The sequence below is a fragment of the Delphinapterus leucas genome, chromosome 6, assembly GCF_059928025.1.
Source record: "Delphinapterus leucas isolate spDelLeu-1000000601 "Yukka" chromosome 6, BTC_Dleu_Yukka2, whole genome shotgun sequence".
NCBI lineage: Eukaryota > Metazoa > Chordata > Mammalia > Artiodactyla > Monodontidae > Delphinapterus > Delphinapterus leucas.
In genome coordinates, this window is record NC_143134.1 from 38,357,365 (window position 1) to 38,383,748 (window position 26,384).

Here is a 26,384-nt window from a genome sequence, read left to right on the forward strand (position 1 = left end):
TAATAAATCACGTTTCCTGATTTATACTATTTACCAAACATAATGAAGACCAGGATATTGCTCAAAGATTAAGCTTGCTCTGTGTCAAGCCCAATATTCCTGCGATATTATTTATTAACCTACTGTCATTTTAAATGCACGCTGCTTGTCTTCCCTTCTGCATTTTCGCAGCCCTTCCCAGAGCCGCGCACAAAATCACGTGGTCCTTCGTAGTTTGAGTTTTGAATTTCCGCGCTGGCCGGGTACTCCTGTCCTCCTCCTGATCTCGTGAACACCCCCAGACACTTCTATTCTCTTTGTCTCTTTATTCTGCAGGACACCCCCTGCCCAGGGTACTGCACACGTTTTGCCGGTTTGGGATTCAGAGGGCAGGGCCTCCCAGTGAAACCAGGAAGGAGAAAAGGCTAGAGGGAAGGTGGCGAGGCTGGTAGGGAGGAGAGAGATGGGGGAGAAAAGGGGTGAAAGAGGAAGGAGAAAGGAAAGGGGAGACTGAAAGGAGGCAGGGGTAAGCCGCCGAAGAGAAAGGCGGCGGGGAGGGCTGGCCGACAGACCCCCTGCGGGAGCCGCGTGGGTCGCCCGCGTGGCCGGCGCGCCCGGCTGCAGTCCCTTTCGGTAGAGGGCAGCTAAATGGTAAGGGACCCGAGCGCTCAGCGATTGGCCGGCCGCGGGGAGGCCGCGCAGGCATTGGGTAACGTAAGGGGGCCGACCGCCTTCAGGAATGTACTACGGCGCGTCCGGCACGTCCGTCCGCGCCGGCGGGGAGTGCGCCTCGCCTGGGCTCCCAGGAGCCAGCGCTGGAGACTTGGAGCCCGCCTGGCGCTAGCCGAGCGCAACGACTTCCCTACCTGCTTGACCAGGGCTGCGCGGGCGTGGGGAGTCCGGAGCTCCGGTGCGCGCGCAAGCGGGCGCACTCGGACACGCGCGCGCGTTAATAGGCCTCCGTGCCCTAGAGCGCGCGCCGGCCGGGCCCTGGGTCACGTGGTCGCATGGGCTCCGCCTTCTCCCCCGCTCCTCCCCCTTTCCCTCCATCTGGGTTTCTTTCTTTCCTTTCCTTTCTTTCTTTTTTTTTCAATGAACACACACCGTGTGCATCTTAAAGCCACACTGCCCCATTTCACGGCTTCAGTCAGCTACTTGCTCCCGAGAGTCCCTCTGCAGTTCAACCCAATTTTTAAAAAAGAAAAAAAGGAAAAAAATAGTAAAACGAGACAGAATCGAGGGTTTGTGGATCCGGTCTCCATCTCAGGGAGGAACTTAACTTGCAAAAGGAAAATACTCTCAAAAAAATTTTTTTACGTAAAAGTCGGAGATGTGTATATAGTTTAATTTGTCTCTGGCCCCAGGATCCACCTCAGAGTCGCGTGTTTTCTTCTCCAGGGGAAGCGAATCCCCGGCATGTCTCGGTGACACTGGCTGCAGTGTCCGGACAAGTCCTAGCAATCACCGCACAATTTGTTTCAAATGAATCCAGCATCAAAGCCTTTATTCTCCTTTATGTCACGCTACTATTAAATATAACACGATGCGTACCAGTTTGGGGAGGGAACGTTTAAAACAGACTTTAAATAAATAGGGACTTGTGGTTAATTAAAAGGGGGGGTCCAAATGAATCCAAAATAAAACTTTTCTCTTTCTAGAGAAAACATTTCTGTTTCTCCGGGTTGTTAAAAGGATTCTGTTGTTTATCCTTTACCTATGTCGCATTAAAGATTCAAATAAAAACTCCTCTGCCTCCACGAGACTACTTCGGTGTCTGGATTCCACGTTTATAAAACACTGACTCCTTCAAACCAGGGCTGTGCTGCCGAGGGGTTTTGAGAGGGAAAGGGGCGGGGCGGGGGGGAGCGAACTTTAAGAAAGGTGGCTTTTCCCAATGTCCCTACTTTCCTCTTTAACTTTCCATTTTGTTTATCTTAATGCGAGGCGTTGTTCCCTGCAAGAGCCTAAGTCTTCTCTTTGGTTATAAAAGAAAAGAGAGAAGGGAAAAAAAAAAAAATCTGGCATACACTGGCGCACTATCCACCACCCTGTCATTATTGGTGCAGGCCTGGGAATTCAAGCCGGACCTCCCAGTATTTGCTGCAGCTTGAGGCCAAGGTGCCTCTGAAAGGGTTTTCTTTGAGGAATTTCTGAAATTGTTTAAGCGCTTAAAAAAATTACATTTTCCCCCGTGTCTATCGCGAGGCAAATGCTCGTGGGTGTCTGTGTGTGTGCGCGCGCAAAAAGCATCTTACAAAAAGAAGACACTGTTGAAAAGAAAAGGAATAAGAAAGAAAGGGAGGGGGAGCATTCCTTAATGGAAGTATTGCATGCGAGAAGGTTGGCGCTCTCGGAGGCTCCCCCCGAAGCCGGGGATGCACACACTGGGGTTGCCTACCTGGGTGGTCTCTCTACTTTGGTGAGCTGTTGCTAAGCAGCTAATAATAGTCATGTTTGCTGAGTAATTTCTGCCCTCCGCGAGCCAATCATGTTGCAGAAACCCAAGCCATCTGACAGCCCCGGGGGCGGGAGCTCCAGCCTTTTTCTCTTTCGCTCTCTCTCTCCCCCTCCACCCCCTCCCCTCCTCCTCCTCTTTCTCCAAATGGAGAGAGTTCTTTTTTTTCTTCTTCCATCTCATCTATTGAATCAAGGAGCTGCTGCGGCCGCTGCCCGCTGCACACACACAGAGCGGAGTCCCCAGGTCCCGGGAGCGAGAGAGGCGCGCTGCACTGGGGCAGAATGGTCCAGCGGGACAGCGAGGAGCACAAGAAAGCAGAGTCCGGGACCAAGCAGCTACCGAGAACCCAGCAGCCAGAGCCCAAGCAGCCCGAGCAGTCCGAGCAGCAGCTTCAGGAGCCGCCACCGCCAGCAGCAGCTGCCGCAGGAGCAGCGGCGGCGGCGGCGGCCGCCCCGGCCCGGCAGCGCTGAGACCCACCGGGCGCCCACGGACCCCGCGGCGGCGGCTCTGCGCTTACCTTCCGCGGCCGCTCGGGCGACCCGTGAGACGCCGAGAGAGTCAGCGAGGCCGGCGGGAGCGGCGGGGATTTGCTGGCGCTTTCTGCAGTGAAGGGGTCGCGGCGCGGGGCGGGGGACGGGTAGGGGGAGTTGGGGACAGCGAGGAGCGCCGCGCGAGCGCCCGAAGGACAGGCTGGCTCCACGCGCCGGCTCTCGCTCTCCGGAGAACTGGATGTGGGCAGCGGCAGCCGCAGAGACCTCGGGACCCCCGCGCAATGTGGCAATGGAAGGCGCAGGGTCTGACTCCCCGGCAGCGGCCGCGGCCGCAGCGGCAGCAGCGCCCGCAGTGTGAGCAGCAGCAGCGGCGCGGCAGCAGCAGCAGCAGCAGGTCTGTCAACCGGAGCCCCAGCCCGAACAGCCGGCGGCCAGCAGCGTCCTCGCAAGCCGAGCGCCCAGGCGAGCCAGGAGCCCGCAGCGGCGGCAGGAGCGCGCCGGGCCGCCCGGGAAGCCTCGGTTCCCGCGGCGGCGGCGGCGGCGGCGGCGGCGGCGGCGGCAACATGGCCTCGGCTGGTAACGCTGCCGAGCCCCAGGACCGCGGCGGCGGCGGCAGCTGCAGCGGGGCCCCGGGCCGGCCGGCCGGTGGCGGGAGGCGCAGAAGGACCGGGGGGCTGCGCCGCAACGCCGCGCCGGACTGGGACTATCTGCACCGGCCCAGCTACTGCGACGCCGCCTTCGCTCTGGAGCAGATTTCCAAGGTGCATTTCAGACTCTCTCCTCTCCTCCCACTCTCTCTTCCCTCCTCTTCCTCTTTGGGATCGTCCCCGCCACACACACACACACACACACACACACATACACACACACCCCTTTCCAGGAAAAAAACCCAGACAAGTGGGGATTGAAAAATTCAAACCCTCCCTCCGGTCCTGGGAGGAAAGGGCTGTCTGAAGTCCGCAGGGGGTGGAGGGTGTGTGTGTGTGTGTGTGTGTGTGTGTGTGTGTGTGTGCACGCGCCCTCCCCGGCGTGCCTTTTCCGGAGCACTGGAAAGAGGTCCACAGTGGACCACCTCCAGGGCCGCCGCAGCGCGGCACTGCCCTGTGCCCCCTGCTCCTGAGCCCCCTACTCCCGCGCCCCTGCCCCTATTTGCAGCCTAAACCCCTGTAATACTGCCACATTTCTTAACCTCTTGGAGGGGGAGGCGGAGTGGAGCGAGGCGGGGGGGGAGGGAGCCGAAATAAAGGTGGTTTCCTTTTTTGGCAGCCGGTTTTGCTTTTGTTGAGCATGAAATCTTTGCTCCCTTAAAAATTATCCTCGCAAGAGGGTATCTCCCCTCTTCTTTTCCAGTTTTTGAGCCACTTCTTCTCAGAGCCTGTGGGGAAAGGGAAAGTTGTAAACAAATTGCCACCTTAAATCCGCGGTGCGGGTCTGCCGAGCGGCCGGGTTCATTGTGTTTACGAGGTTCGCTGAAATGTGTGGAATCCGGGGAAGGCGAGCACCCAGACAGGGGCCGGCCGGGGCCGCGGCCAGCGCCGGGGAAACGCCACCGCCGGGAGCAGCCAGCGCCCAGCCAGGACCCCCGCCTGCGTCGGCCCAGCCTCTTCCCCTGTGCATTCTGCTGCTTTTCACGTTTAACCAGAAGGGAAGGGAGAGGAGGGAAAGATCCATGTGGCTGCCCTCTTCCGATCACAAATATTGTCGTAAGTTGCAGATGGCTGCCCCACTTCCTAATTCAGCTCACACGGCGTCTCCCAACGCTATGGAAATACGTCGCGAGTGAGCTCCGGCGCCCACGCTCACCACGTGTATCCCAATTTACTACCACGTCGGGCGGGGGATCAGGACGCGGGAGCCCGCCAAACATTGTTCCCAAAGTGGTCTCGTCCCCCAGCCTCTGTCCTCGCCGGAGCACCCCGAGAAGGGTGAAGGCTGGGGCAGGACTTGCGGGAAAGGGCGCCGTGGTTTGCTGGTTCTTAAACATTGGGCTCCATCGCGGGGATTACGCAGACCCTCCCCTCCCAGGTTGGTGTGAATATTGCGTGTGTTGAATGGTGTCTCGCCTCTTTGCCTCGGCTTCCCCTTGTTCTTGCAGCCCCTCCTCCCAGACCTCCAAGTCACACTCGGGGATGCTACGAAGGCCGCGCGTGGGGGCGCCCCTGCTGTGACCAAGGTGCAGCTGCCACGCTGCAGCCTGACTTTGATTTAAGACCAGGCCCCCCCACGCCGCTCGTGTTTCCTTGGGCCGACCTGGGGTCCAGCCCGAAGGGCACCCCTCACGGCTTTCGCGGGATGCCGGGCGGGTGCACGGAAGCTGGCGTGGGCGCGCGGGCCGCGACTCCCCGGCGCTCACTCCTCCTTTCTGCTTCATCCTCAGGGGAAAGCTACTGGCCGGAAAGCGCCGCTGTGGCTGAGAGCGAAGTTTCAGAGACTCCTATTTAAACTGGGTTGTTACATTCAAAAAAACTGCGGCAAGTTCTTGGTTGTAGGCCTCCTCATATTTGGGGCCTTCGCTGTGGGATTAAAGGCAGCTAATCTCGAGACCAACGTGGAGGAGCTGTGGGTGGAAGGTAAGAGATCCAGCGCCCGCCGCAGCGCCCTCTCGTCCCCCACCCCGGGCCCCCTGCCCTTCCTTCCAATTGATGAAGATATTTGCCAGCATACACCTAGATCCTTTCTGTGAAGAGCGAAAACCCCCTGCCCGCAACAGGGGGAATTGTTTATTGTTTGGGCGCCTGGCCGGGAGCCAGGCCCGCCCGACAAAGGCCGCGCTGTAATCTACTCGGGGCGCTGCACTTTGCGAGGTGTTGTGGGAGAGAGTGGCGAGGGCGGGCCGGCGGGGGCGCGGGGGCCCCCTCCGCGGGACAGACCACTCCGCAAGGCCGGGGGGCCCCCAGGTCCCGCCGCCACCGCCGCTCGCTTCCGCCGCGCGCCGAGACGCGGCCAGAGGAAGGCCTCTCGACTCCGGGCTGTACTCCTCGGTTTCCTTCCCTCCCCCACCCCCACCCACCGCGTCCAAAGAGAAAGGAGGGCGGGGGGGGGGGCAGAGAGAGGCCACCCCTCCGGCTGGAGGGAGTGTGCGCGCCCCCGGCGGCCGCGACCGCCGTGCGGAGGGCGGGGGGCGGGCACAGCGCGGGCCTGCGGAGGCGGCGGCGTGTGTGGTCCTGTTTTTGGACAGCTTTCAACTCTTGGGGAAAAAAACATTTGTCTCAAGGTACAAAAAAAGGGGGGGGGTAGGGGGAAAGGAGTTGGAAAAAAAGCAGTAAAGCACAGACCAGAACGCTTGTTTGCAAAGTAGATTAATGTTTCCTCGCGGGTGGGGGCTTTTAAAATGGAATTATGCTGGGGGAAGGCTGCGTTTTAGAGGCTGAAAGAATAAATGTGTTTTAAGAAAGCGGGTTTGGAGGGAGGGGCCGCAGGAGCTCTCCTAGGGGTTATGCCAGTCTTTTATCCACATTCCTCAATTTGGGGGTTCTTGAACCCTTTTTTTAAGTGGTTGTAAATTTAAAATAGATCACACCTCCCACCCCTGACACCCCAGACGGAAACATTTTACTTTTTTTTTTTTTTTGGTAACTCTCTTGATTCAGGGGTTTTGTTTAGGGAGCCGTTGTTTTTATTTTCTGTTCGTTGTTTTTTTATTCTTTTTGGAAAGTAACAGAGTTGCTGTTTGGAAACATTTTAACCCCTAAACACTGCTTAGGGAATTTCTTACAATGAGCTGGGAGGGAAGGATTGCCGTAATTATGTAGATATTTCACACCAGAATATCTGAGGCATTCCTAGTGAAAGCTATCTAAGACAGAATTTGGAAGCCTAAGAGTTGCATGCATAATTGCATAATTGATCCCTCTCAGAATGCTGCTGGAGAACTAACCTTGGAGAATATTTTTTTAATCTTGCCTTGTTTGTGAAGATTCAGCTTTCAGTGTTTTGCAAGAATATGGCGGTGTCTTCCGTTGAGTAGTGACAAAATAATAGTCCAAATAATTAAGACCAGAAAACATTCTTACCTTAAGAAGCTTGGTAATTAATACAAGTGTTCTTTGGATTGAATCCATGGGGTAATTTACCTCAACTCAGCACCTCATTGTCATTGATAGATAACGAAGGGTTTTAATAAGCACCTGTGATGTCCTAGCTGCAAGTTTACTGAGCATCTATAATGGCCCTAGCACTGTCTAGGCACTGTAAGTGACACTAAAGATGTGAGGCACTCCAAGTGCACAAATTCATGCACTTCAAACTACTACAGTTGAATGTCAGACTTGCACTAAATTTGAGCTCCCAATTGCAGTAAGCCATGAAAGTTAAATGGAAAAAGGAAAAAGCTTCCATGGAAGTGGTGAGGCAAATTGGAGCGACCTAGAGAGTGGAGGAGGGAGGGAGTTGTAGGCAAGAGCTCAGAAAGGGGGTCAAGCAAAGGCCCAAGCTTGAGTGGACAGCCGGCAGTGGGAGATCCCCAGTGTGGCAGGGATAGGGTGCAGTGGCTCCATTGGGCCCTGGGCAGCGGGTTGGGCCCTGGACCGCAGGACTGCAGTTTGGAAACGATGTGATTGGCTAGACTGTGGGGAGCTACCACAGGTTCTAAGACAGAGCAAGTGATGAGCAAAGGGGGCTCCCAGCTCTCTCCAAATGTTCACTTTCTGCTACTTGGGCCAACAGATTTGTTGGGTGTCATGATGATGACAAAAGACTGTACCTTGTTGTTTTGAGCAAGACTTTTCAGTAGATTGTTAATAAGTTTAAAGAGAACGAATGTAAAAAGAAAAAAAGAGAGAGCTAATGTAACTTATTTATGTAACATTTTATAAATATTTCTAGAATTAACTATGTTTTTGCATTACACAACTCACGTCAAGTCCCGGGAGGAGAAACCTGCTTATTAGCTTTCTCACTTGGGCTCTAGCTTAGTGACAGAGTGTTGGGGAGTGACACACCTGAGATGAGACTCATTTTGCCTACTTTGGGCCTCTGAGCTCTTTTCCTTCCCGTTCTGTTTTGCCAGTTTCAGTGTGGCACACTGGTTCTTTGGCCAAGTGTTACTCAATACTATCACTTGTTGAGCAGCTACCCTTACCATTTATTATATATTATGACATGCCTTACCACTCAGTAAAGTAGCTATCTATTATTATCTTTATTTTTATAACGTGATAACCTAGGTAACATTTTTAACTTGTAAGTGAATTATCGTCCCATTATACAAATGAGAAACTATGGATCCTCTATGTCTCCATGTCCACTTTGCCTACTAGTGACTTAAGTAAACCTGGTCTCCTGTTGCCCTGACCTTGATTTCTCATTCATTCATTCATTCATTCATTGCATGCTAGGTTCTTCCCCTGTAGAAGAAGCGACAGTTTCATAAATGCAAGTAAACCCAACCAGGGAGGCCACCATACCATTTTATAATTTTAATTTAAATTCAGAGTAGAGGTAACAATTAGGAAGTCTTGTTCCTGACATAGTGAGCTTAGTGTTCTTGTTAACAGCAAGTAGTGGAAGCATTTACTTTTCAGAGTAAGGATGCTCTGCTATCCTAGACTTTAGTAGAGTAGAATGAGAAGCAATGTGGAATTTAGGTTCATTGTGTACTTTAATGTCAGATAAATTCTTCATCGCTATCAGCAAAGAAGTCTGTTAGATGGTCTTTTTTTAATAGAGACTGCAGATGTTCTGGACATAAACACGTGTGGTTGCTACACTAAATAAACCAAATGAATAGAGGTTGGATATTTCCTTAGTTAAAAAGCAACAGAAGAAAGGAAAGCATAAGAGATTTTAAGGGGAGAGAATGCTGAGGGACAGTTTGGAAAATGTTATTTCTCCTGTGGGTGAAAAATTGACATACATATACACAAACACAAAGGCAACTGTGTACATCTATACCCAGATACATTCAGAGGACTTCCACCCACCGGACACACAGACAAGTGGCAGGATGGCAGGGGCACCTTCCAGGACAGCCCTGAGGGAGGGTGACTGAGTCAGGACGAGGGCTGGAGAGGTGAGGGTGGTGGGGCATTCCAGGCCAAAGGAACAGCCTGGGCAAAGGCACAGAGGACAGGGGTGTGGCCTCTGGGAGAACTCCCAGTGCTTGCCTTTGGTTGAGGCATCAGGCTCGATGTGGAAAGCCTTGAGGCTTGGAAGGTCCAGATGCATAGCAGGAAGGTCTCTGATGTGTGCAGGGTGTTTGGCTGAGGGGGCTGCCAGCTCTTCCTTTTAGCCATTCTTTGCCTGCCTCAAGATTTACACTGGAGTATTCGGCCTCTAGCGCCCTCCCTGGTACCAGAGTGCTTCTCATCCTTTCGGGCATAGAAGGGAAATGCCTTCTTTTTAACCTTGCCCATTTCTCTGTTGGCTTTTCATTTTTGCTTAGCACTTTTATGCTTCTGTCTCACTTAATATCTACCCCCCACTCCAGCCCTCTCTCAGACACAAGTTTGTTGTCATGATTCTCCAGTGACAGAATGTTCATTTATCTTTTTGAGCTTTTTGGGTTTATTCTCAAAGCTTGCGCAGCCCCCAGCCTCCTTTACTGCAAAAAATAACAGCCTTGAAATGAATCCATATTGCCTTGTGTTTGGTTATTAACATCTCTGGAGGCCAGGATCAAGAGAGGACACAAATTGTGACTGATTGTTTTTTTCAGGGAAATGGTAAGTTTTGTTCAAAAATGCTTGCTTGATGTTTCTAAATGCTCTCGAGTTTGTAGCTAGAGTTTGTAGTTGCTAACATAAGCCTTCGGTGTTCTTGGCTCTAAGTCAGGCAGTTAGAGGAGATAATTGAGCTTCACCATCCTTTTCAGTTTAGAGCAAGGTTTCTCACTATTGACATTTTGGGCTGGATAATTCTCTGTTGTGGGAGCTGTCCTGTGCATTGTAGGATATTTAGTAGCATCCCTGGATTCTACCCACTAGATGCCAGTAGCACTCTCCCAGTTGTGACAACATGTTCTAGTCGTTGTCAAATGTGTGGGCGGGGGGGCAGTGCAAAATTGCCCCAGTTGAGAACCACTGGTTTAGATGATAGATTTCAATTGGAAGCCCCATGCTGTGCAGATGGAAGGCTTTTATTATGACAGAGTTGTGGCTGCTAAAGCATTGCTATAAATGCAAAAGTTTTATTTTCAAGATAACCCTCCCTCCCCATCCCGGTATTTACTGACCCAGGTAACTAACTTTTTTCATGCAAATAATTTAAATTTTTGATTATTCTTAGTATTACATTACATAGCAAATAAAAACATCATGAAGTTGAGAGAGAGTGGGTGGGGGTAGGCATAGAAGAAAGGAGAAGTGTTATATTCGAATACTTTTTATTCCTTTTCCTTCAGGTAACTTAATTTTGCAGATAGACCTCGGTGCATTTCAAACACAGTAGGCTGAAGGTTTTTAGCATGAACGTGACTTTGTAAAAAGCAATAAAAGACACCACTGGACTTTGTTCATACTGCAATAACGGCTCCTTTTCGAAGCCCACATAGGACATTGGCTCTTTGGTGGTCTAGTTCTCCAGATGTTCCTGTCACACAGCGCTTTTCCCCAGGTGCTTGCTCTTATGCAGCAGAACCAAAGAGACAGCGAGGGACTGAGGCACGTCACTCAGACAGGCGGTGCGTGGGCTCTGCTCTTACTGCCCTTTCCAAGGTTCTCACCCAGTTTCTGCTTTCTGGGGCTGTCAGTTTGGGGTTTTGGGCATGTCACAAGGGACAAAAAGAATGAAATACAGAAGGTCCTTTCTGCTCCTTGGTTGCCTAAAGTCAAGAATATGCTTTTTAGATAGGTATTGATTAGATTCTGATAGTGGGCACATACATACAGGTGGAAGCAATTGTGGCATATCTTTCATATCTGGAGAAAAATGATAAAAAAATTAATGCCCAACAATGATTGCTTTAAAAATAACAAGTAGCCTCAGATGCCTTCTTCCCGGGGTAGTTGACCCTGTGAATCATCGTATCTCTTTGCTGCCTGCCGGCAAGTTTAGAAGTCAGGTTGGGTGAGGGGGTGTTTCAGATACACGGAACGCTGCTTGGAGGCTCCAGAAGATGACAGTTTCCAGATGTATGAACCGCTGGATCGGTTTGTTTGCATTATGCGCCACAGCTGATGGCGAGATTAACGCAGGCTGGACAAGCTATGGGAGATTTGTCTGGTTTCCACAATGCCATGTTTATATTTCATTGGGATTTCTCCTTCAAAGTTGACCTCCCTGTGACCCCTGGAGCTCTGTCCACTCGGGCTGAGATGTAACTTGTCTGCCCTCCTTCTCTTACTGGGGGGGTCACAATTATGATGCAGTGGAAGGGGCCATTTATATGGCTCCCCCCCTCACACACACTTTGTCCATGCCAGCAATCTGCCCAGACTTAGCCCCTGAGGAGTAGTCTATTCAACTGGTTGAGAGGAGGGGGATGTTTTATTTAAAAGAATTTTTTTTGGCTTTTAAAACAAGTATGGAAATATTTAAAATTATTTGAAAGGAGACCAGATTTAATAGAAGCCACTTTGCAGAAATACAGTATTTTAACTTAGCACTGTTTTTCTATTAGTATAATACTGTTATCTCCTTTGCTGCTCACCTGTTCCCAGAACCTTTTCTCCATTCTCCTTCCCTCCTCCCTCACCTATATCCCTTTGCTCATCTCCCCTCCTCTCTTCTCTCCCTCTGCCTCCCACCCTTCCTTCTACCCACCTATTCATAAACTGCCCAAATCATTTCCTCGCAGTGGATCTCTGGAGTTACTAGTGTGAAATCTGAAATGGTAGTAAATCTGGTTAATCACAAACTGACAGGAAGAAATTAGTAAATGTATTATTTCAAATCAGCTGTAGGAGATTCTAGATGCAGAGCTGCCATTTGCATCCTTGGGGTTCGTAGGTTGGTGAGGGTTTGTTTCAAGACCATACTCTTTGATGGGGTCTTATCAGCAGATGTGCTTCCCCTATTGAAGAGTCATGGCATTTTAATGAGCTTTTGACGTAACTTTAGAATCCATTGACATGTGGACTGTGAAACAAGTCTCAGTCCCCTGTGCTTAATGTACCATATGAAATGTGGAAGAATTGGGCCCCATAGCATTTCTGAGATAGTAAGTGAAACGTGCACCATGACATTCCAGCGCAGGTGTTCCACCTTCAGGCTTTCCCTGGGTGAAACCCACATCAAAACCAAAGGGAACATGGAGCTTAGATTGAGATGGAAGAGGACAGGTTTCCACATCCAGATTTTGGCAGATGCCACAGTATTAGATGGTCCATCCACATGAGAAATCTCGGTTGACATCCCAGAAAGCAGACAGCTTTGCTCATGAAGGCGTTTCTGGCAGTCCAGGAGGAAGGAAGCTCCTTGGGATTTCCTCAGTGGAAACCTCCCTTGACTACAGAGACATCATCAGTGTCACCAAAACATAAACACTTTTATTACTCTTTGCTTCCAGACTCTGAATTTAGGTGCTTTATGGTAATACTTCTTAGATTTTTTTTTTCCCTCTTAAACTGGATTTAGGATTGTTGTTTCCTTTACACTGCAATATCTCCGTTTTCCTACATATATCTTTAAGTTTGACAGAAGAAATAAGCCTTTCAAATCATTAGAATGCTGCCATTGAGAAACTGCTTGACCATTGTGGAGATTTTGGGGAGTTGTATGTACAGAAATAATGCATCCTGTCCTCAGTTCCTTCAGGACTGTGACCATTTTGTTGTATTGGGGGTTTAGAGCATAGTTGGAAAAACAGCTGTCATGTGTTAAGGAAACTGTATTGTTGCTGGGCAGTCAGGTACTTGCTAATGAGTGACAAGTGTGTTGTTGGAGAGGTTTATAATGTGGAGGCAGGGCCTTATTACTAATCCAGAAACCCAGGTGTGAGTTGGCCCAAATAATCCACACTCCCTGTGGGTCCCAAAACTGGCTATGAAGGCAAGGCTAGTGAGAAGCAAGTCTCCATACCGCAGCACAAGCTTTATTTATTATAGTTAAAATAAATGAAAAACAGTAGACGTCCCCAATTTATCAACCAAGATAGTCTTCAGTTATTGATGAAACATGTATGAAAGTAAGCAAAAGGAACTGGAAGTGGGCTTTGTTAAGTACATATGCACGATTTTTTCCCCTTAAATCATTGCTTAAGGGCTTCTGGCCCCTAGCTCAGGAATCCTGCCCAAAAATGCCAGATGTATTACACAGTCAAGTACTGCAATGTAAACACTGCTCTGTGCCATGAGGCAGGGTGGTCCATCTTCTGTTTAAGAAGAGCAGGAGATTGAGAGGGAATGAGAGGGGTAAGCCCTCTGCATTGAGCACAGTAGTGATTGTGTCATTTGTATTTTTGGCTGCATAGTCAAGATTTGAAACTACAAAAACCCAGTTGAATTAATACTTTGTACGGGCAAGGAAAAGCAACTTGAATTGGGATGCCAAAGAGAGCAAGATGTGGCTTGGATAATGTTGCTTCATTGGGTCAGATAAGCTTATAAAATGTAGAACAGAATGGTGGGGTGAGCTGATAGGAAGAGAGCTGTTGTCTTCATAGCGGCATCTTCAAGTTACTATGAGCATCACCCTTTCTATCAGCTGTGAGTTAAATTGAAAGCTGAGTGAAGCAAGGCAAGGAGAGGCCAGCTTCTTTCACAGCCCCTTCCTGCTGGGTCGGTACACCTTCTGTGTGTAAACCTGAGATTTATCACAAAGCTGCTCTGGTGTTTTGTAGCATTGAGGGGAGGGTAACCCAAGTTACCCTGCAAAATGAATGGCCTTCCAGTTTGCTTCCAGTTTCTAAATTTAAATAAAGAATCTAATGATGATCATTTAGAGGTGAGAAAGTAACTAAGCATTTTGGGCCATCCTTCCAGTAGAATGTGTCTTGTGTGCTGTGGAAATTGGAATGCCTAGACCTATCTGTACACCCAAGTAATCAATACTAAGCAGTCCTTACGATGACTAGATTCAGGGTTTTTAAAAATTAATAGGGAAGTATTTTGTGAGTTAGGAGGAAATGGGGTTTCAGTTTGGACTTGGGGAATTGTTAAAACAACCTGTAGTAATATTATCTTGATTTTAGAAATCCATTCTGTAGAATGATCTGAGAAAATTGCTTTAAGAAACATTGATGATAAAAACAGGAATTTTGAGGTTAAGGAAAATGTAGACTTTTTTACTGTCTCTCCCTCCCTCCCTCCCTCCCTCCCTCCCTCCCTCCCCAACCACTTTTTTTCTTATTTTGAATTCTCCCATCTTTCCCACCCCTATTCCCTTGATTTCTTTTGCTCCTTTAGTGGAGAAGCCAGAAAACTTCACCAAATAGATGTAAATATCACACAGTGTCTTTTTAAGTAGAAGCTTTCTAAAAGATAAAGTAACGAAATAATTTTCCCAGACTACCTAAGACATTATTTCTTTCCTCTTACCTGATTTTTCCCCCATGAGGTTCATACAGTGTTGTAATAAGTTAAAAAACGATACCGTCATTTTTGTCACACATGATCCAGAAAAAAACTGCACATGTTTAATACCTTGCTTAATTGCAAACAAAGCTTGCAATTTGAGAGAATTGGGATTAGGGCTAAATATCTATTAACTGCTCTTTCTAGAGATTTGGGGAATAGGATGACCCTTTTTTTTTTTCTTTTTTTTTTTTTTTTTTAAATAGGCTACAGTTTCACATGGCTCCCAAAAGAAATCTCTCTCCCTTTTTGTTTCCCACACCAATTGATTTATCATTTTGCTTGCAAGCAGATCCAGAATGTTAGGGCAAGAACACACTCACTTTTTTCTCGTAACTTTTTTGTTGCGGACCGAAACCAGTTGACTTGAATAAATTTTTCTGAGGCCTGAATGTAGCCAGCAACGTGGAAAAATCTTGCCATTCAGGGCCGTCTGAATGTACATTTCAGCCACACAGTAAGCTGCATTGGTAGGCACTGGACTGCTAAATACAACCATTTTTCGCAGGAGCGAGTTAGACAGGTGATTAGCATAATTAGCACCGAGCAGCTATACATATGGTAATGCTGAGTGTGTAAATGCCAGCTGCGGTGTAAAATTTATGTCAGGGGTCGGCAGGGCTGTGCGAAAGTATTGTGTTCCAGCTGCAGGTCAGGGCCGCCAAAGCTTACCTCCTTTTCTCTTGTTGGTGAATACGCCAAACAGAAGAGAAAGACAGAAATATAACAGATACGGCTTTGATGGAACAGCCCGATTCTGTGCAAGAGGGACTATTCTATAAAACACACACACACACACACACTCACACACACTTGCAGAAATCCCATTACTTTCTCTACAAATTGTGTTTACTTCATGCAGGGTCCACATGAGTGGCGGCCAGGATGGGAGGTTGGGGTAGGTGAATGGGCCAAATGATTTCCTGGGAGGAAAACTTTCAGTTAGTGAATTTTTAAAAGGAGTTAAGAGTTGTGCCTCTGGTTTTCTCCCCATCCTCTTGTTCCCCCTGCCCCCCTCCCATTCCCTCCACTGTTCCTGTCCATATTGTTTTCCTTCTAATTAAACAGGGGAATCCCCCTTAGGTGAGCTAGCGCAAGCATCTTTAGAAGAATGAGAATTGACCATTGTGGAGGTGTTAGTTCGCCTTGAACATAATAAGGTTCCAACAGTTTGACTCTCTTCCCAAACTGCTTGACTGGTTTTAGCAAAGGGCTAGAATAGAAGTTCCTTGTGTCTTATGGCAGCTATGCTTACCATTCCACCTACCGCCACTCAGACCCATGAAATTCTTTATGGGTAAGAAAAGAATCCTGTAGGTTTCTTGTTTAAAAGGGAGACAGTCTTCAATGGTTCATGTCCTTCGAAATGCATGATGGGGGAATTTATTGCTATGAGGAGTTCATGCATTTTTGCTCTGGAAGCATTTTTTCTGCCACCCTCCCCCCACCCCCACTTTTCTTCGGTTGGTGACTGTAGGAGTGGTGGGGGTGACAGAACATGGTTCACACCATGCTGACCTAGTGACGAAACTTCCTCACAGCACCAGGGGGCCCTTATGCATCAACCCCTAATCCAGCTAATCCTGATGGCCACACAATCATGAAAGTGGCCCCAAGTGACCAGTGACATGCATCTCCCCACACAGATGCAGAGGGAAGGGTCGGTGCGGGAGATAAATCGGGCCAGCATGGAGTTCCACAGGGGCCAGGAAGCCTGTATGTGAAGGTGGGGACTCACATTGTCTCCCCGCTCCCCAGGCCACTCAAGCAGGAGGCCAGTGAAAAGAGGCCCAGGCTGGATCATGGCAAGAAGACTGTTCAGAGCAGAGAGGTGATATCCGCCCCACAGAAGCTGGGAGAAGGGAACCGGGGTTGATGTCATCCAGCAGCCTGACTACTAGATAGAGAGCCCACAGCCCTTGCACGCATTTGGTTTTGTTGTTGTCGTTCAGTTGCTTTGTGTCCTTGTGAAGACATTAGGAGGCCTTCACTAAGAACTTAGAACTTGATGACAACATGCTGTCTTTGGTCCCTGGGTTCTACTTCCTGGTGCAGCATTGCCTCTGAGCAAGCATGCTGCTCTGTGTCAGACCCTCCTGGGTCCTCAGCTCCTGCTGAAGGACAGGACTGGGGTTTGCATCTGCTTGCCCGTAGCACTTGAGCAGTTGGGTGCAATCACGGTAGGACCTGGGACAGTTCACAGCCGGGCAAGTATGCAGTTAGGGATAGAGCCGAGCTCTATGCTGGAAGCCAGCAACATCCTTCTGCAGGCTTGACTTCACTCAGCCTGTCATAGGTGGGGTTGACCCCAGCCCTGATTTGCCACAGCAGCAAGTGACCAGTGAAGAATGGGCCTCCTGACAGATGCAGTGTCATGTTGGGAGCTGGTGGCCCTGTGAGAAATACCGGGTCGGGGGAGCTGTGGCAGGCAGCAGGTCCAGTGTGGGCAGGGTGCTGGGCTGACCTGATCGTGTCCGACAGGGCGAGCTGGCGGCTTCAGGGAACGCCGTTCAGAGGAAGCAGCCCGGGTGGGAACAGATGGTACCGCAAACAGCTGGTGCGGGGGCTAGTAGCAGGCACATGCTCAGAGCCGCTACTGCCACTGCGCTTGGCCCTCCTCCCCCCTCACAGTCCCTGGGGAGGCGTCGCAGTGTGTCTGTCCTGCTCTTGTTTTTGCTGTCTTCATCGCGCTGGGTTCACTTCATGAAGACAGATTCTCTTTGGGCTATATGATTCTAGCATTTTCCCATGGCAACGCCCAAGGGCACAATCCCACCAGGAGAAAAACAGCCCAGAAGCTTAAGCAGCAGTTGGCTAGTCATGAATAAAAGAGATGGGTGGAAGAGTGACTAAAACTCACAGCCCAGGAGTTCTCAGCCAATTGCCCAAATTACTGAATCTTCATTTTTTTTCAGTTTAGAAAATGAGCTGGTGCTAATAATTTTACAGTTACACCCTTTTAGAGATTTGCACTTTTTCATGCTCACAATCACTAATCGCAAGATTGAAAGAAGGACCCGAAGCAACTAAAGGGGGGGGGAATCTGTCTAGAGGCTGTTAGATAATTCATGGGATTAATCAAATGCAAATGCCCCACTTGCATATACACAGACCCCATTTTCCTAATTGGACTCTGAGTGGGTACTTTTCAGGCTGAAAGGGTCATTTGTTTTGACTGATTGACTTTTGAGGCTTTGGGGAGAATTAATATCTTATACAGATGACTGCCTGTTCCCAAGGCTCTGTATTGAGGCTGTTCATTCATTTATTCATCCGACACACTGAGTGTGCACCGAGGTGAGTGGGTAGCGGACAGTGCCTCCCTGAAAGGACTTGGAATTTATTGTGAAAAACACTTTGGTTGGTCCTTCAGAACATCTTTATGTGAATCACAATAAGCTTTTGCCAAAAGCTTTTTGCATGAATGCCACAGATGTTTATTAAGCTCTGTGTGAAAGGCCGTGCTGAGGAACAATCCAGCAGAACATCATGGGGACCGTCTGGTGTCTACCATGGATTGGAATGCCATTGGCCTGGGGGTATGGACCCCTGAGCGGAATGGTTTCCTACCTATGTTGGCCCCTCTTCACCTTGGAAAACTATACTTGGTTTGATTTGCGGAGGAAAGGATCAGCAGAAGTGATGCTTTTTACCCTGCCTCTTTCAAAGAATTGGTTTAAGCCTCCGATTCCTGGAAAACAAAATGGCAGAATTTGTAGGTAAAGAGGCTTAGGGCTGCTTGTTCCCTGTGTGCCCTCATTCTCTCTGCCCCCTCTAAGACAGGCACCTCTGAGGACCAGAGGCAAATGGGGCCTGTCTACGACTGCCCATGGGGCCCTATGGAAAAAAAACCTGTCTTTTCAGTGGTGGTGAACCATCTGAGAGGCAACATTGTTGTCCTTTAAATAAAGATACCAGTTATTTGTCCTGTGCAATACTTTTGTGCATTCTGAAAACTCTTATCTGTGAGTTTACGTAGTCCGGTATGTGTCATTTGGCGCTCCTGAACTCATAATCTCAGCTGGTGCACAGAAGCCCTGAGGCTTGCAGGACAGTTGGGCTCAGAGTTAAAGGTTGATTCCACCTCGTATCAGCTGATAACCTTGGGCAAGTCACCCAAACTCTGCAGCTCTGTTCCCTGCTCTGTAAAATAAGGGCGATGATGCATGCCCTGCAATAAACAAATAAATGAATGGATGTCTGCTCGGCACCTGGTTAAGGGTTTGGGAAATTTCATATAATTGTCAGTGCTCACACCGTCCTATGAGGTTAGTAGTATCATTTTTATTCCACTTTACGCAGAAGGTTCCTGAGACTCAACTGTCTCCCAAATTTCAGTGCCTCGGGTGGCAAGACTGGGACTCAGAACCCAGGTCTTCTGATATCTGTTCCCATTGCCTGTCCATTCCACCTTGCCCCATCTTGACTGGGGAGTAGCAGTAAGCAAAATGTTTAAAAATAAGTAAATGATGAGTGTGAAGGGCTTTGCAAGTGCAAAGCACCACACACATGTAAACGTTTATTTTGTGTCCAGGATCCTAAGTAACAGTTTTCCTGAGTGTTGTTCAAAAAGCTTGGTTGTTATTTTGTTGTTACAGTTTTTCGGTTTGGAAGAAGGAAAAAAACATCAGAGGACTTCAGAATATGATAGAGATGCGTAATATTTTTGCATTGAGTTTGTTTTTAATTCAGATGCCTGTCAAGTAGCTTTCGTATTTTTCTCTTTTTGTCACACGGGAGTCTTTAATTATACGTGTTTACTGCAGAAGGATTAAGAAATAGAGATAAACCCCAAAAAGTAAAGTGAGTAAATACTATTCGTAAACCACTGCACAGTAATAACCACTGTTCACATGGCTGTATACCTACATCGGTATCACAAATGCTGGACCTTACAGGTCATTCTGCGCAGTAGTCAAAAATGACTATGCGGTATTTCATAAATATGAGATGTGGCACATATATACAATGGAATATTACTCAGCCATAAAAAGAAACGAAATTGAGCTATTTGTAATGAGGTGGATAGACCTAGAGTCTGTCATACAGAGTGAAGTAAGTCAGAAAGAGAAAGATAAATACCGTATGCTAACACATATATATGGAATTTAAGAAAAAAAAATGTCATGAAGAACCTAGGGGTAAGACAGGAATAAAGACACAGACCTACTGGAGAACGGACCTGAGGATATGGGGAGGGGGAAGGGTGAGCTGTGACAAAGCGAGAGAGAGGCATGGACATATATACACTACCAAACGTAAGGTAGATAGCTAGTGGGAAGCAGCCACATAGCACAGGGATATCAGCTCAGTGCTTTGTGACCGCCTGGAGGGGTGGGATAGGGAGGGTGAGGGGGGGCGACGCAAGAGGGAAGGGATATGGGAACATATGTGTATGTATAACTGATTCACTTTGTTATAAACCAGAAACTAACACACCATTGTAAAGCAATTGTACCCCAATAAAGATGTTTAAAAAAATTAAAAAATAAAGGGCTATTAGCTGTTCCAAAACACACAAAATAAAAATTAAAAAAAAAGGACTTTGACCTTGATAATGGTAAAGAGAAGGGAGCAAACAGTTTCCCCCAAACCACACCTGTAATTTCAGTACTTGAAAGGGCTTCCTGAGACCATAGCTTCACACTCCTGCGTGGTAAGCAAGACAGCAAGATAAGGAACAGCTCGGGGCCGTCACTCAGCTGTGATGTAGGATAGGCATTTGCTAGAGTCGCAAAAGTCAGTGAATCTGTAAAACTGGCTTGTCCAGAAGGATTTCTGTTCCTGGTAGCTTGTTCTAGAGTGACTTGGGTGAATACTGATGTAAGAGCATATGAGTGCTGTGCAGTTTATGACACAGGTCCACCTGAGAAGGAGCAAAGTCTACCAGTGCGACCAAGTGAGTGACACGATTATGGGCTCACCAAGCTCCAGCCACTCTTGCCTTCTTTCTCTCCCTGTTGCAAGCCAAACCTGAGGACTTTGTGGTTGCTAGTTCCTCTGGCCAGAATGCTGTTTCCCCAGGTCTTCAGGGTCAACATAAGTGTCTCTTCCTTTTAGGTCTTCCCTGGCAACTCCATTCGAACTGGCCTTTCCCCTGCCCCACCACCCAGTAACTCACATGGCATCGCCACCTTGATTTCCTCCATAGCACTTGTCATGCCATGAAACTACCACATTGGTTTGCTTGTGTACTGCCTGTTTGCTTCACTGGCCAGCGAGCCTCTTGGAGCTGTCTAATCTACCACACACCCCAATACACAGCACATAGCATGAACCCCACAAATGCTTGCTGGCTGAATGAGTCATGTTACAACTATTTATCAGAGAAAGTGGATATCAACTAAACTTTTTAAAAAGTTACTGAATAGTTTTGCAGAAACGTTCATATTTGTTTATAGAAGATGAAGTGTTAAGTAAAATATGGTCATGTAATATGGAAAAGTAAATCTAATTTAACAGTACTCAAAAGTGGGATACAGCATAGCTGGTTGTGGAAACTAGAATTCAGGATCCTTCAACTCTAGTTGCTAGATCTACCAATGATAATAGTCTTGTCTTCGTTGAAACTGGTTGTCACGTTAGCAAAATATTCACATTTATCACTAGCGTAAAGAGGTGGAAGAGCAAAAAGGTTTTCAATTCTAGAGATGTGAAAACTGTACCCCTTTATTAAAATATAAGTGTTTATTTAAATATACATCTTGAAAACTCTAAAAAGGTGACATTATGGAATCCCTGAGGTACATTTTATATCTTGTAGGAAATAGCATCATTTCTGAAACCCCCTGAGGTAAATTAATCGAACCATTATTAGATTGGTCTAGAAGAGTTTAGTTAGTTCTTAGCAGCATGAACCTTGCATTTGGTTTTTATTTCTGTGTGCACTTCCCTCCTGGGTCATCACCTTATTGGTTATAGTTGTAGGCAGCCGCTCTGCTGGGCAGGCAGGGGCCGGGGGGCAGTGGGCCGCGGGGAGGTCTATGGTCCTGCTTTGGTGGTGGTTGTTTCTACCTCATGGTCTGAATTCACCTGGCGTTACGACTTTGTAAGCAGCATGAGAAATCACGTGCTATGCCAGTGCTTAAGGAGGCAGGTATAGGCACGGGGCATTGATGTCTGATAGCCACGGGGCATTGATGTCTGAAAAAAGGAGGGGTTGAGCTTTTCTTCAGAAAAGCCTATTTGGAGCTCCTTGGTGTGCAGCTCTGTAGCTTTTCAGGAGTGACCTCTGGACTAATAATTGGCTTTTTTTGGAGGGGGGGACCTCAAACAGCTTTTCTCGCTCAAGAGAATGTGGATTGAGTGTAATTCAGTTCACTAATTGGTTGACATAATACATAGTGATTCCTGCCAGAAGGAGCCAGACCCTGCCTGCAGGCAGCTTTTATGTAGCATCCTGAGAAGGCCTATGGCCTTATGTAAATGCAGGGTCTGCTGCAAGTTGTTTCCTATTTTTTCCTATGGTCTTTTAACTTCAAACTGATTACTGGGGCCTCAGGAGTTCCCTGGGCTATCTGCCAAAGTTTTCCGCAGCATCTAAATAGTTTTTATAGCCAATGATCATTTCCCTCTCTCTCCTCCTACACCTCCCTCCCCCTCCCCCCCTCCCTCTTCCTCTTGTCTCTCCAACACACCACAGTATGTTCAACCTCACCTCACAGAGTTCCACGGTGGCCTTGGCCATCTGCGTGAACCTGCACAGATGACTCTGCCAGTCTGCGAATCTGGACTAGTTTTCCTAATGAGGGCATTATTTGCTTTTTAGCTTGCTCCCTTGTTTATAAAATATGCCAAGAGAACTAAACAACCCGCTGTTCCCAGTACTTATTTACTTGCTCAAACCAAATGTTTATGTCCTTGAATACTAAACTTGAAGAAAAAGGATTTCTCCTCCTCGTGGGAAAGCTAAGATGATCCCTAAGGGTTCTTTCTAAAAGATAGAACTGAAGGCCTGCTTTTCAGTAAACATTCAGCTTGCAGTGCCTTTTGGAACTGGAGTGTGTAGGGGTGAGGGTGCTCGAGGATTCTCTTCTGTTAGCTGTCCCTGCGGGCCTTCCCTCAAAGCCCTTACCGTTCGCCGTGTTGAATCAAAGCAGCCTCTCCAGAGCTTCATTTCACAGCTCCCATCAGGGGCCTGTTGAGAAGTAAAACTCCTTTCCCTCCATATGTCCCAGACAGTGCAGCATCCTGAGCTTGGCGCGTTCTAAAACCCTGATTGAAATACAGCTTAGAACCCGAGGAAGAAGACAAAAAAAGCAGTTTTTAGTAACAACATTACTCGTGCTTTGTTGTGCTGGCTTCTCTCATGCCCAGCTTCGGCCGCCTGCTGGAGAAGCTGGGGCAGGGGTTCCGAATCACCAGGGGAGCTTCCAGAACACAGGCAGCCCGCCCCCAGGTGACTCAGAACCTGGCACCTGTGCTTTCTGGATGCTGACCAGGTGAATCTGAGAGAGCAGGTTCCAGGGCCTCCCAAGACAGCCATGGCTGATACATTTGGTTCTTCTCAAGTGGGATTTCCCCTTGTGCATCTGACATAAATCACATTATTTATCTTCTCCTGGCAAGTTTTATGCTAAATACACATTTGCCACCTTTCCTTGTTTCTTTTTCCAACAAGAAGAAACATTTCCTTGTTACCTTTGCCAGATTATTTAGGAGAAGAGTGTAAATTGAAGCCATTTATCTTGAAATGTGCTGCAGGGGCACATTGTTTATACAAGTGAAAGAAATTGTAACAGGGGTATTTGGTCTGGTCTGCAAGGAAAAGTGTCTCAAGTTTTCCTTCCCCCTCCCCCTTTATACATATGGTGTGTTAGTTAGAAGGTGCACAAAGCACGCATGCATTAGGCTTGCGTGTGTGACAGGCAGGACCATTGTTAATAGGTTTTAGTGAGTATTTTTTATATGTTTGTTATTGGTAGAGTTAACGTTGCCAGTCATAATAAAGTGAATGTTACCCCTTAGACATCAGCCATACATTTCTGTGACCAGAGTTCGTTTATCGTGCACCCTGCTCCTGTTAGTGAGGTAACAGAATGTGAATTTGTGGGGATTTTGCTGTTCTAATTGAAACCTGTACGTGTTTACCAGTTGGTGGGCGAGTAAGTCGTGAATTAAATTACACTCGCCAGAAGATTGGAGAAGAGGCTATGTTTAATCCTCAACTCATGATTCAGACCCCCAAGGAAGACGGTGCTAATGTCCTGACCACGGAGGCACTCCGACAGCACCTGGACTCGGCGCTCCAGGCCAGCCGGGTCCATGTATATATGTATAACAGGTAAGGTGGTGGGGAGAGGCTGCTGGTTTAGACCCCTTTGTTTTAGCAAATAAAGTTGCCCTGGAAATACAGCAGAAGTGTTAGTTCAAACAGTTTTCTCGTGAAATGATTTTTAAAATCTTGATTTGTCTCTAAAGTTTAGTGACATATGAACTACATTACTTTATAATGTGTTTTCAGTGAGTATCTTGGCACTGTACCGAAATGAGTATGGTCCTTCAAGCAGCCATTTGGATGGCTGTCCACCGTTCTGAAGATGTTTCACTGCTTAACCTGTTTTTGGAACAGTTAACATTTTGAATTGCCTTTAGTCACCTCACAAAGAGTAAAAAAGAAAAAGAAGTTACTTCTCATTACTTTATTCATTACAGATGTTAGCGGTTGGTATGTGTCACCAAAAAATAGGGGGTTGAGCCACTGTGGTGAATTCCTGGGGACAGGTAGGCAGAGTAAGGTGGATTCACACACCTTTACCAAATACTACCCTTTAGCTTTGTAGCTAATTTAGCAATGCTGTGGATGTAGTAAAAGCATAGGAGGAGTTCTGGAATGAAACCACCACAGCCTAAGTTAGGGAGAGGAAAGACAATATAGAGACGCATGTACAAAGCCAAACACAGGCAGTCCCTCCTACAGGTGCTCCAGTGTCAAGAAGGAGAGCCGACCAGCATTGCTCTGGGGTTCAAGAGAAAGAGGTCACTTTCAACAGCACTGATCAAAGAAAGCTTAGCAAAAAGGTGGCATTTCAGCGGGGCACTGAGGGATGGATGGGAAGGTTCCACAAGGAAGAGGGCGAAGTCCAGAACGTTCTTTTGGGCGACTAATAGAAGAAAAAGGAGACCAATGAAACAGAGCAGTCTAGAAGGAGTTTTATATTTTTTCTTTTCCTGGAGTTCCCATCCCCACCTTTTCCTAATTTTCTCTTTTTTCAAATTAGACTCATTTCCCTAATACACTTGGGAAGGCCTGGGCTTATATAGCACTCTTCTAGGGATAACAAAATGCTATAATAATAGACGATGGATAGTACAGGTAATTGTTGATCAGTATATTTGATATAATTTCTGTAGGACAAGAATAGAAGAATGTAAAGTGGGAAACCAATCTACCTGGTAATGTTCTTTATAGCATTTGTGGTTAAGAGCAGGAAAGTTCATTTTGAACACTCTCTGTTAATAAGGACATAATTTACCAGTAAAAAAAAGTAATATTTTCCCACCTCAATATATGTTAATACATTATAAACCTTACTAATTTAGTCCCCACCTATTTTGAATTTGTGATAATTCGACTCTGAATTATCTGCCCTGAAGTTGTTTAATGTATGTGGAAAAGCAGATTAATGGTGTAAACAAGATTATTGGGAGAACACTTAAGAAAACAAGACTTTTCAAGTACTTTGGGTAGCATTCATTTACATAAACACCCCACATGTTAATTACAGTTGAGTATTATCTATTCATTAAAGCAAGCTTGTTGAATCCATTTGGCAAAGCTCTGCTCATTTTGACAGATACTGAAAAGTGATCAAAATTGCAGTTCTCTCTGTATGTTCTGTAGTTCTGATTTTGCACACATTTCCTTTATTACTATAAGAAACTTTTGTCTCTGCTTTTTATTTTAATAGGCAATGGAAATTGGAACATTTGTGTTATAAATCTGGAGAACTTATCACAGAAACAGGTTACATGGATCAGGTATATTTTCTTTCTGTTTGCAAAAAATTCTCAAAAATTCTCAAATAGCCCAGTGGTATACATTACCCTAATGCGTGGCCTATACTTTTCAACTTTGACAGATAATAGAATATCTTTACCCTTGTTTAATTATTACACCTTTGGACTGCTTCTGGGAAGGGGCGAAGTTACAGTCTGGGACAGCATACCTACTGTAAGTGTGTGATCTTGTTTTCTGATGTCTGTGATTTCTAAACTCTAGAATGTTTCTGATGTTACCTTATCATTGTTTATTCTATTTCAGTTTTGGACAAGAAATAAAAACATTGAAATTCCATGTGCATGTTTTGAGTGAATAGTTGGGGGAGAGGGCACTTCGGCAGAATGTTTCTCCTCTTTTCAAAAAAAGTTCTGTAGGCATCATTAAATTTCATTCACTTTTACTAGCCCATTTATATGCAAATAAAATGCAAATTATTTCAGAGTATGTGTGATTTTTAACTCTTTAAAATATTTGCAGTTTTGTACACCAAGCACTTAACGTAGGTTTAGCTTATTTTTTAAGGAGAGAATTTATTAGTGGGTACGTGTCGAAGTTCAAGATCTTCCTGTTAAGTGAAATGCTAACCTTTCTTTGGATCACATTAATGGCATTTAAGAGGGAAATCCACTATCTTTGAAGGTCATGGTAGGGGATGCTTCACAGTTTAGCAGTTGAATATTATGTACACGGCATCATTTAAGGAATAATTGTTAATCAGTGTAGACATTTTCAGTTAATTATGCAAGGGTTAGTGCTTGGGTTATTGTTTCTCTCCTAGCTTGCACATATCTGCAAAAGCAATTTGCAGTGGCCATACCCTGACCTTCAGTGTACAGTTTTAGGTGGGAAATAAGGGGTTTTGTGTTTTCTGGTTGGGAGATTCTGAATAATGACTTCAGCCTGGTTAAGCAGCTACAGTGTGGTTTGAACCACATAACAGGCAGCCAAAAGCCTTTCTGGTCTGTCAGCAGCACAAATTCAAAAGTGAGTGTGGGGGGAAGTGG

At 46.9% G+C, this 26,384-nt stretch overlaps 1 protein-coding gene across 4 annotated transcripts in view; it reads left to right on the forward strand.

The window, feature by feature from the left end:
• The first annotated feature begins 3,105 nt into the window (after positions 1-3,105).
• Positions 3,106-26,384, forward strand: part of PTCH1 (patched 1) — a 59,307-nt gene continuing 36,028 nt past the window's right edge. For all 4 annotated transcript variants that reach the window (XM_022558867.2, XM_089913021.1, XM_089913022.1 and 1 more), the window contains exons 1-5: positions 3,106-3,689; positions 5,306-5,498; positions 23,472-23,661; positions 25,289-25,358; positions 25,460-25,551. In XM_022558867.2, the coding sequence (XP_022414575.2) occupies positions 3,210-3,689; positions 5,306-5,498; positions 23,472-23,661; positions 25,289-25,358; positions 25,460-25,551 (1,025 nt within the window). In that variant the 5' untranslated portion in view covers positions 3,106-3,209. The remainder of the gene's footprint in view (positions 3,690-5,305; positions 5,499-23,471; positions 23,662-25,288; positions 25,359-25,459; positions 25,552-26,384) is intronic.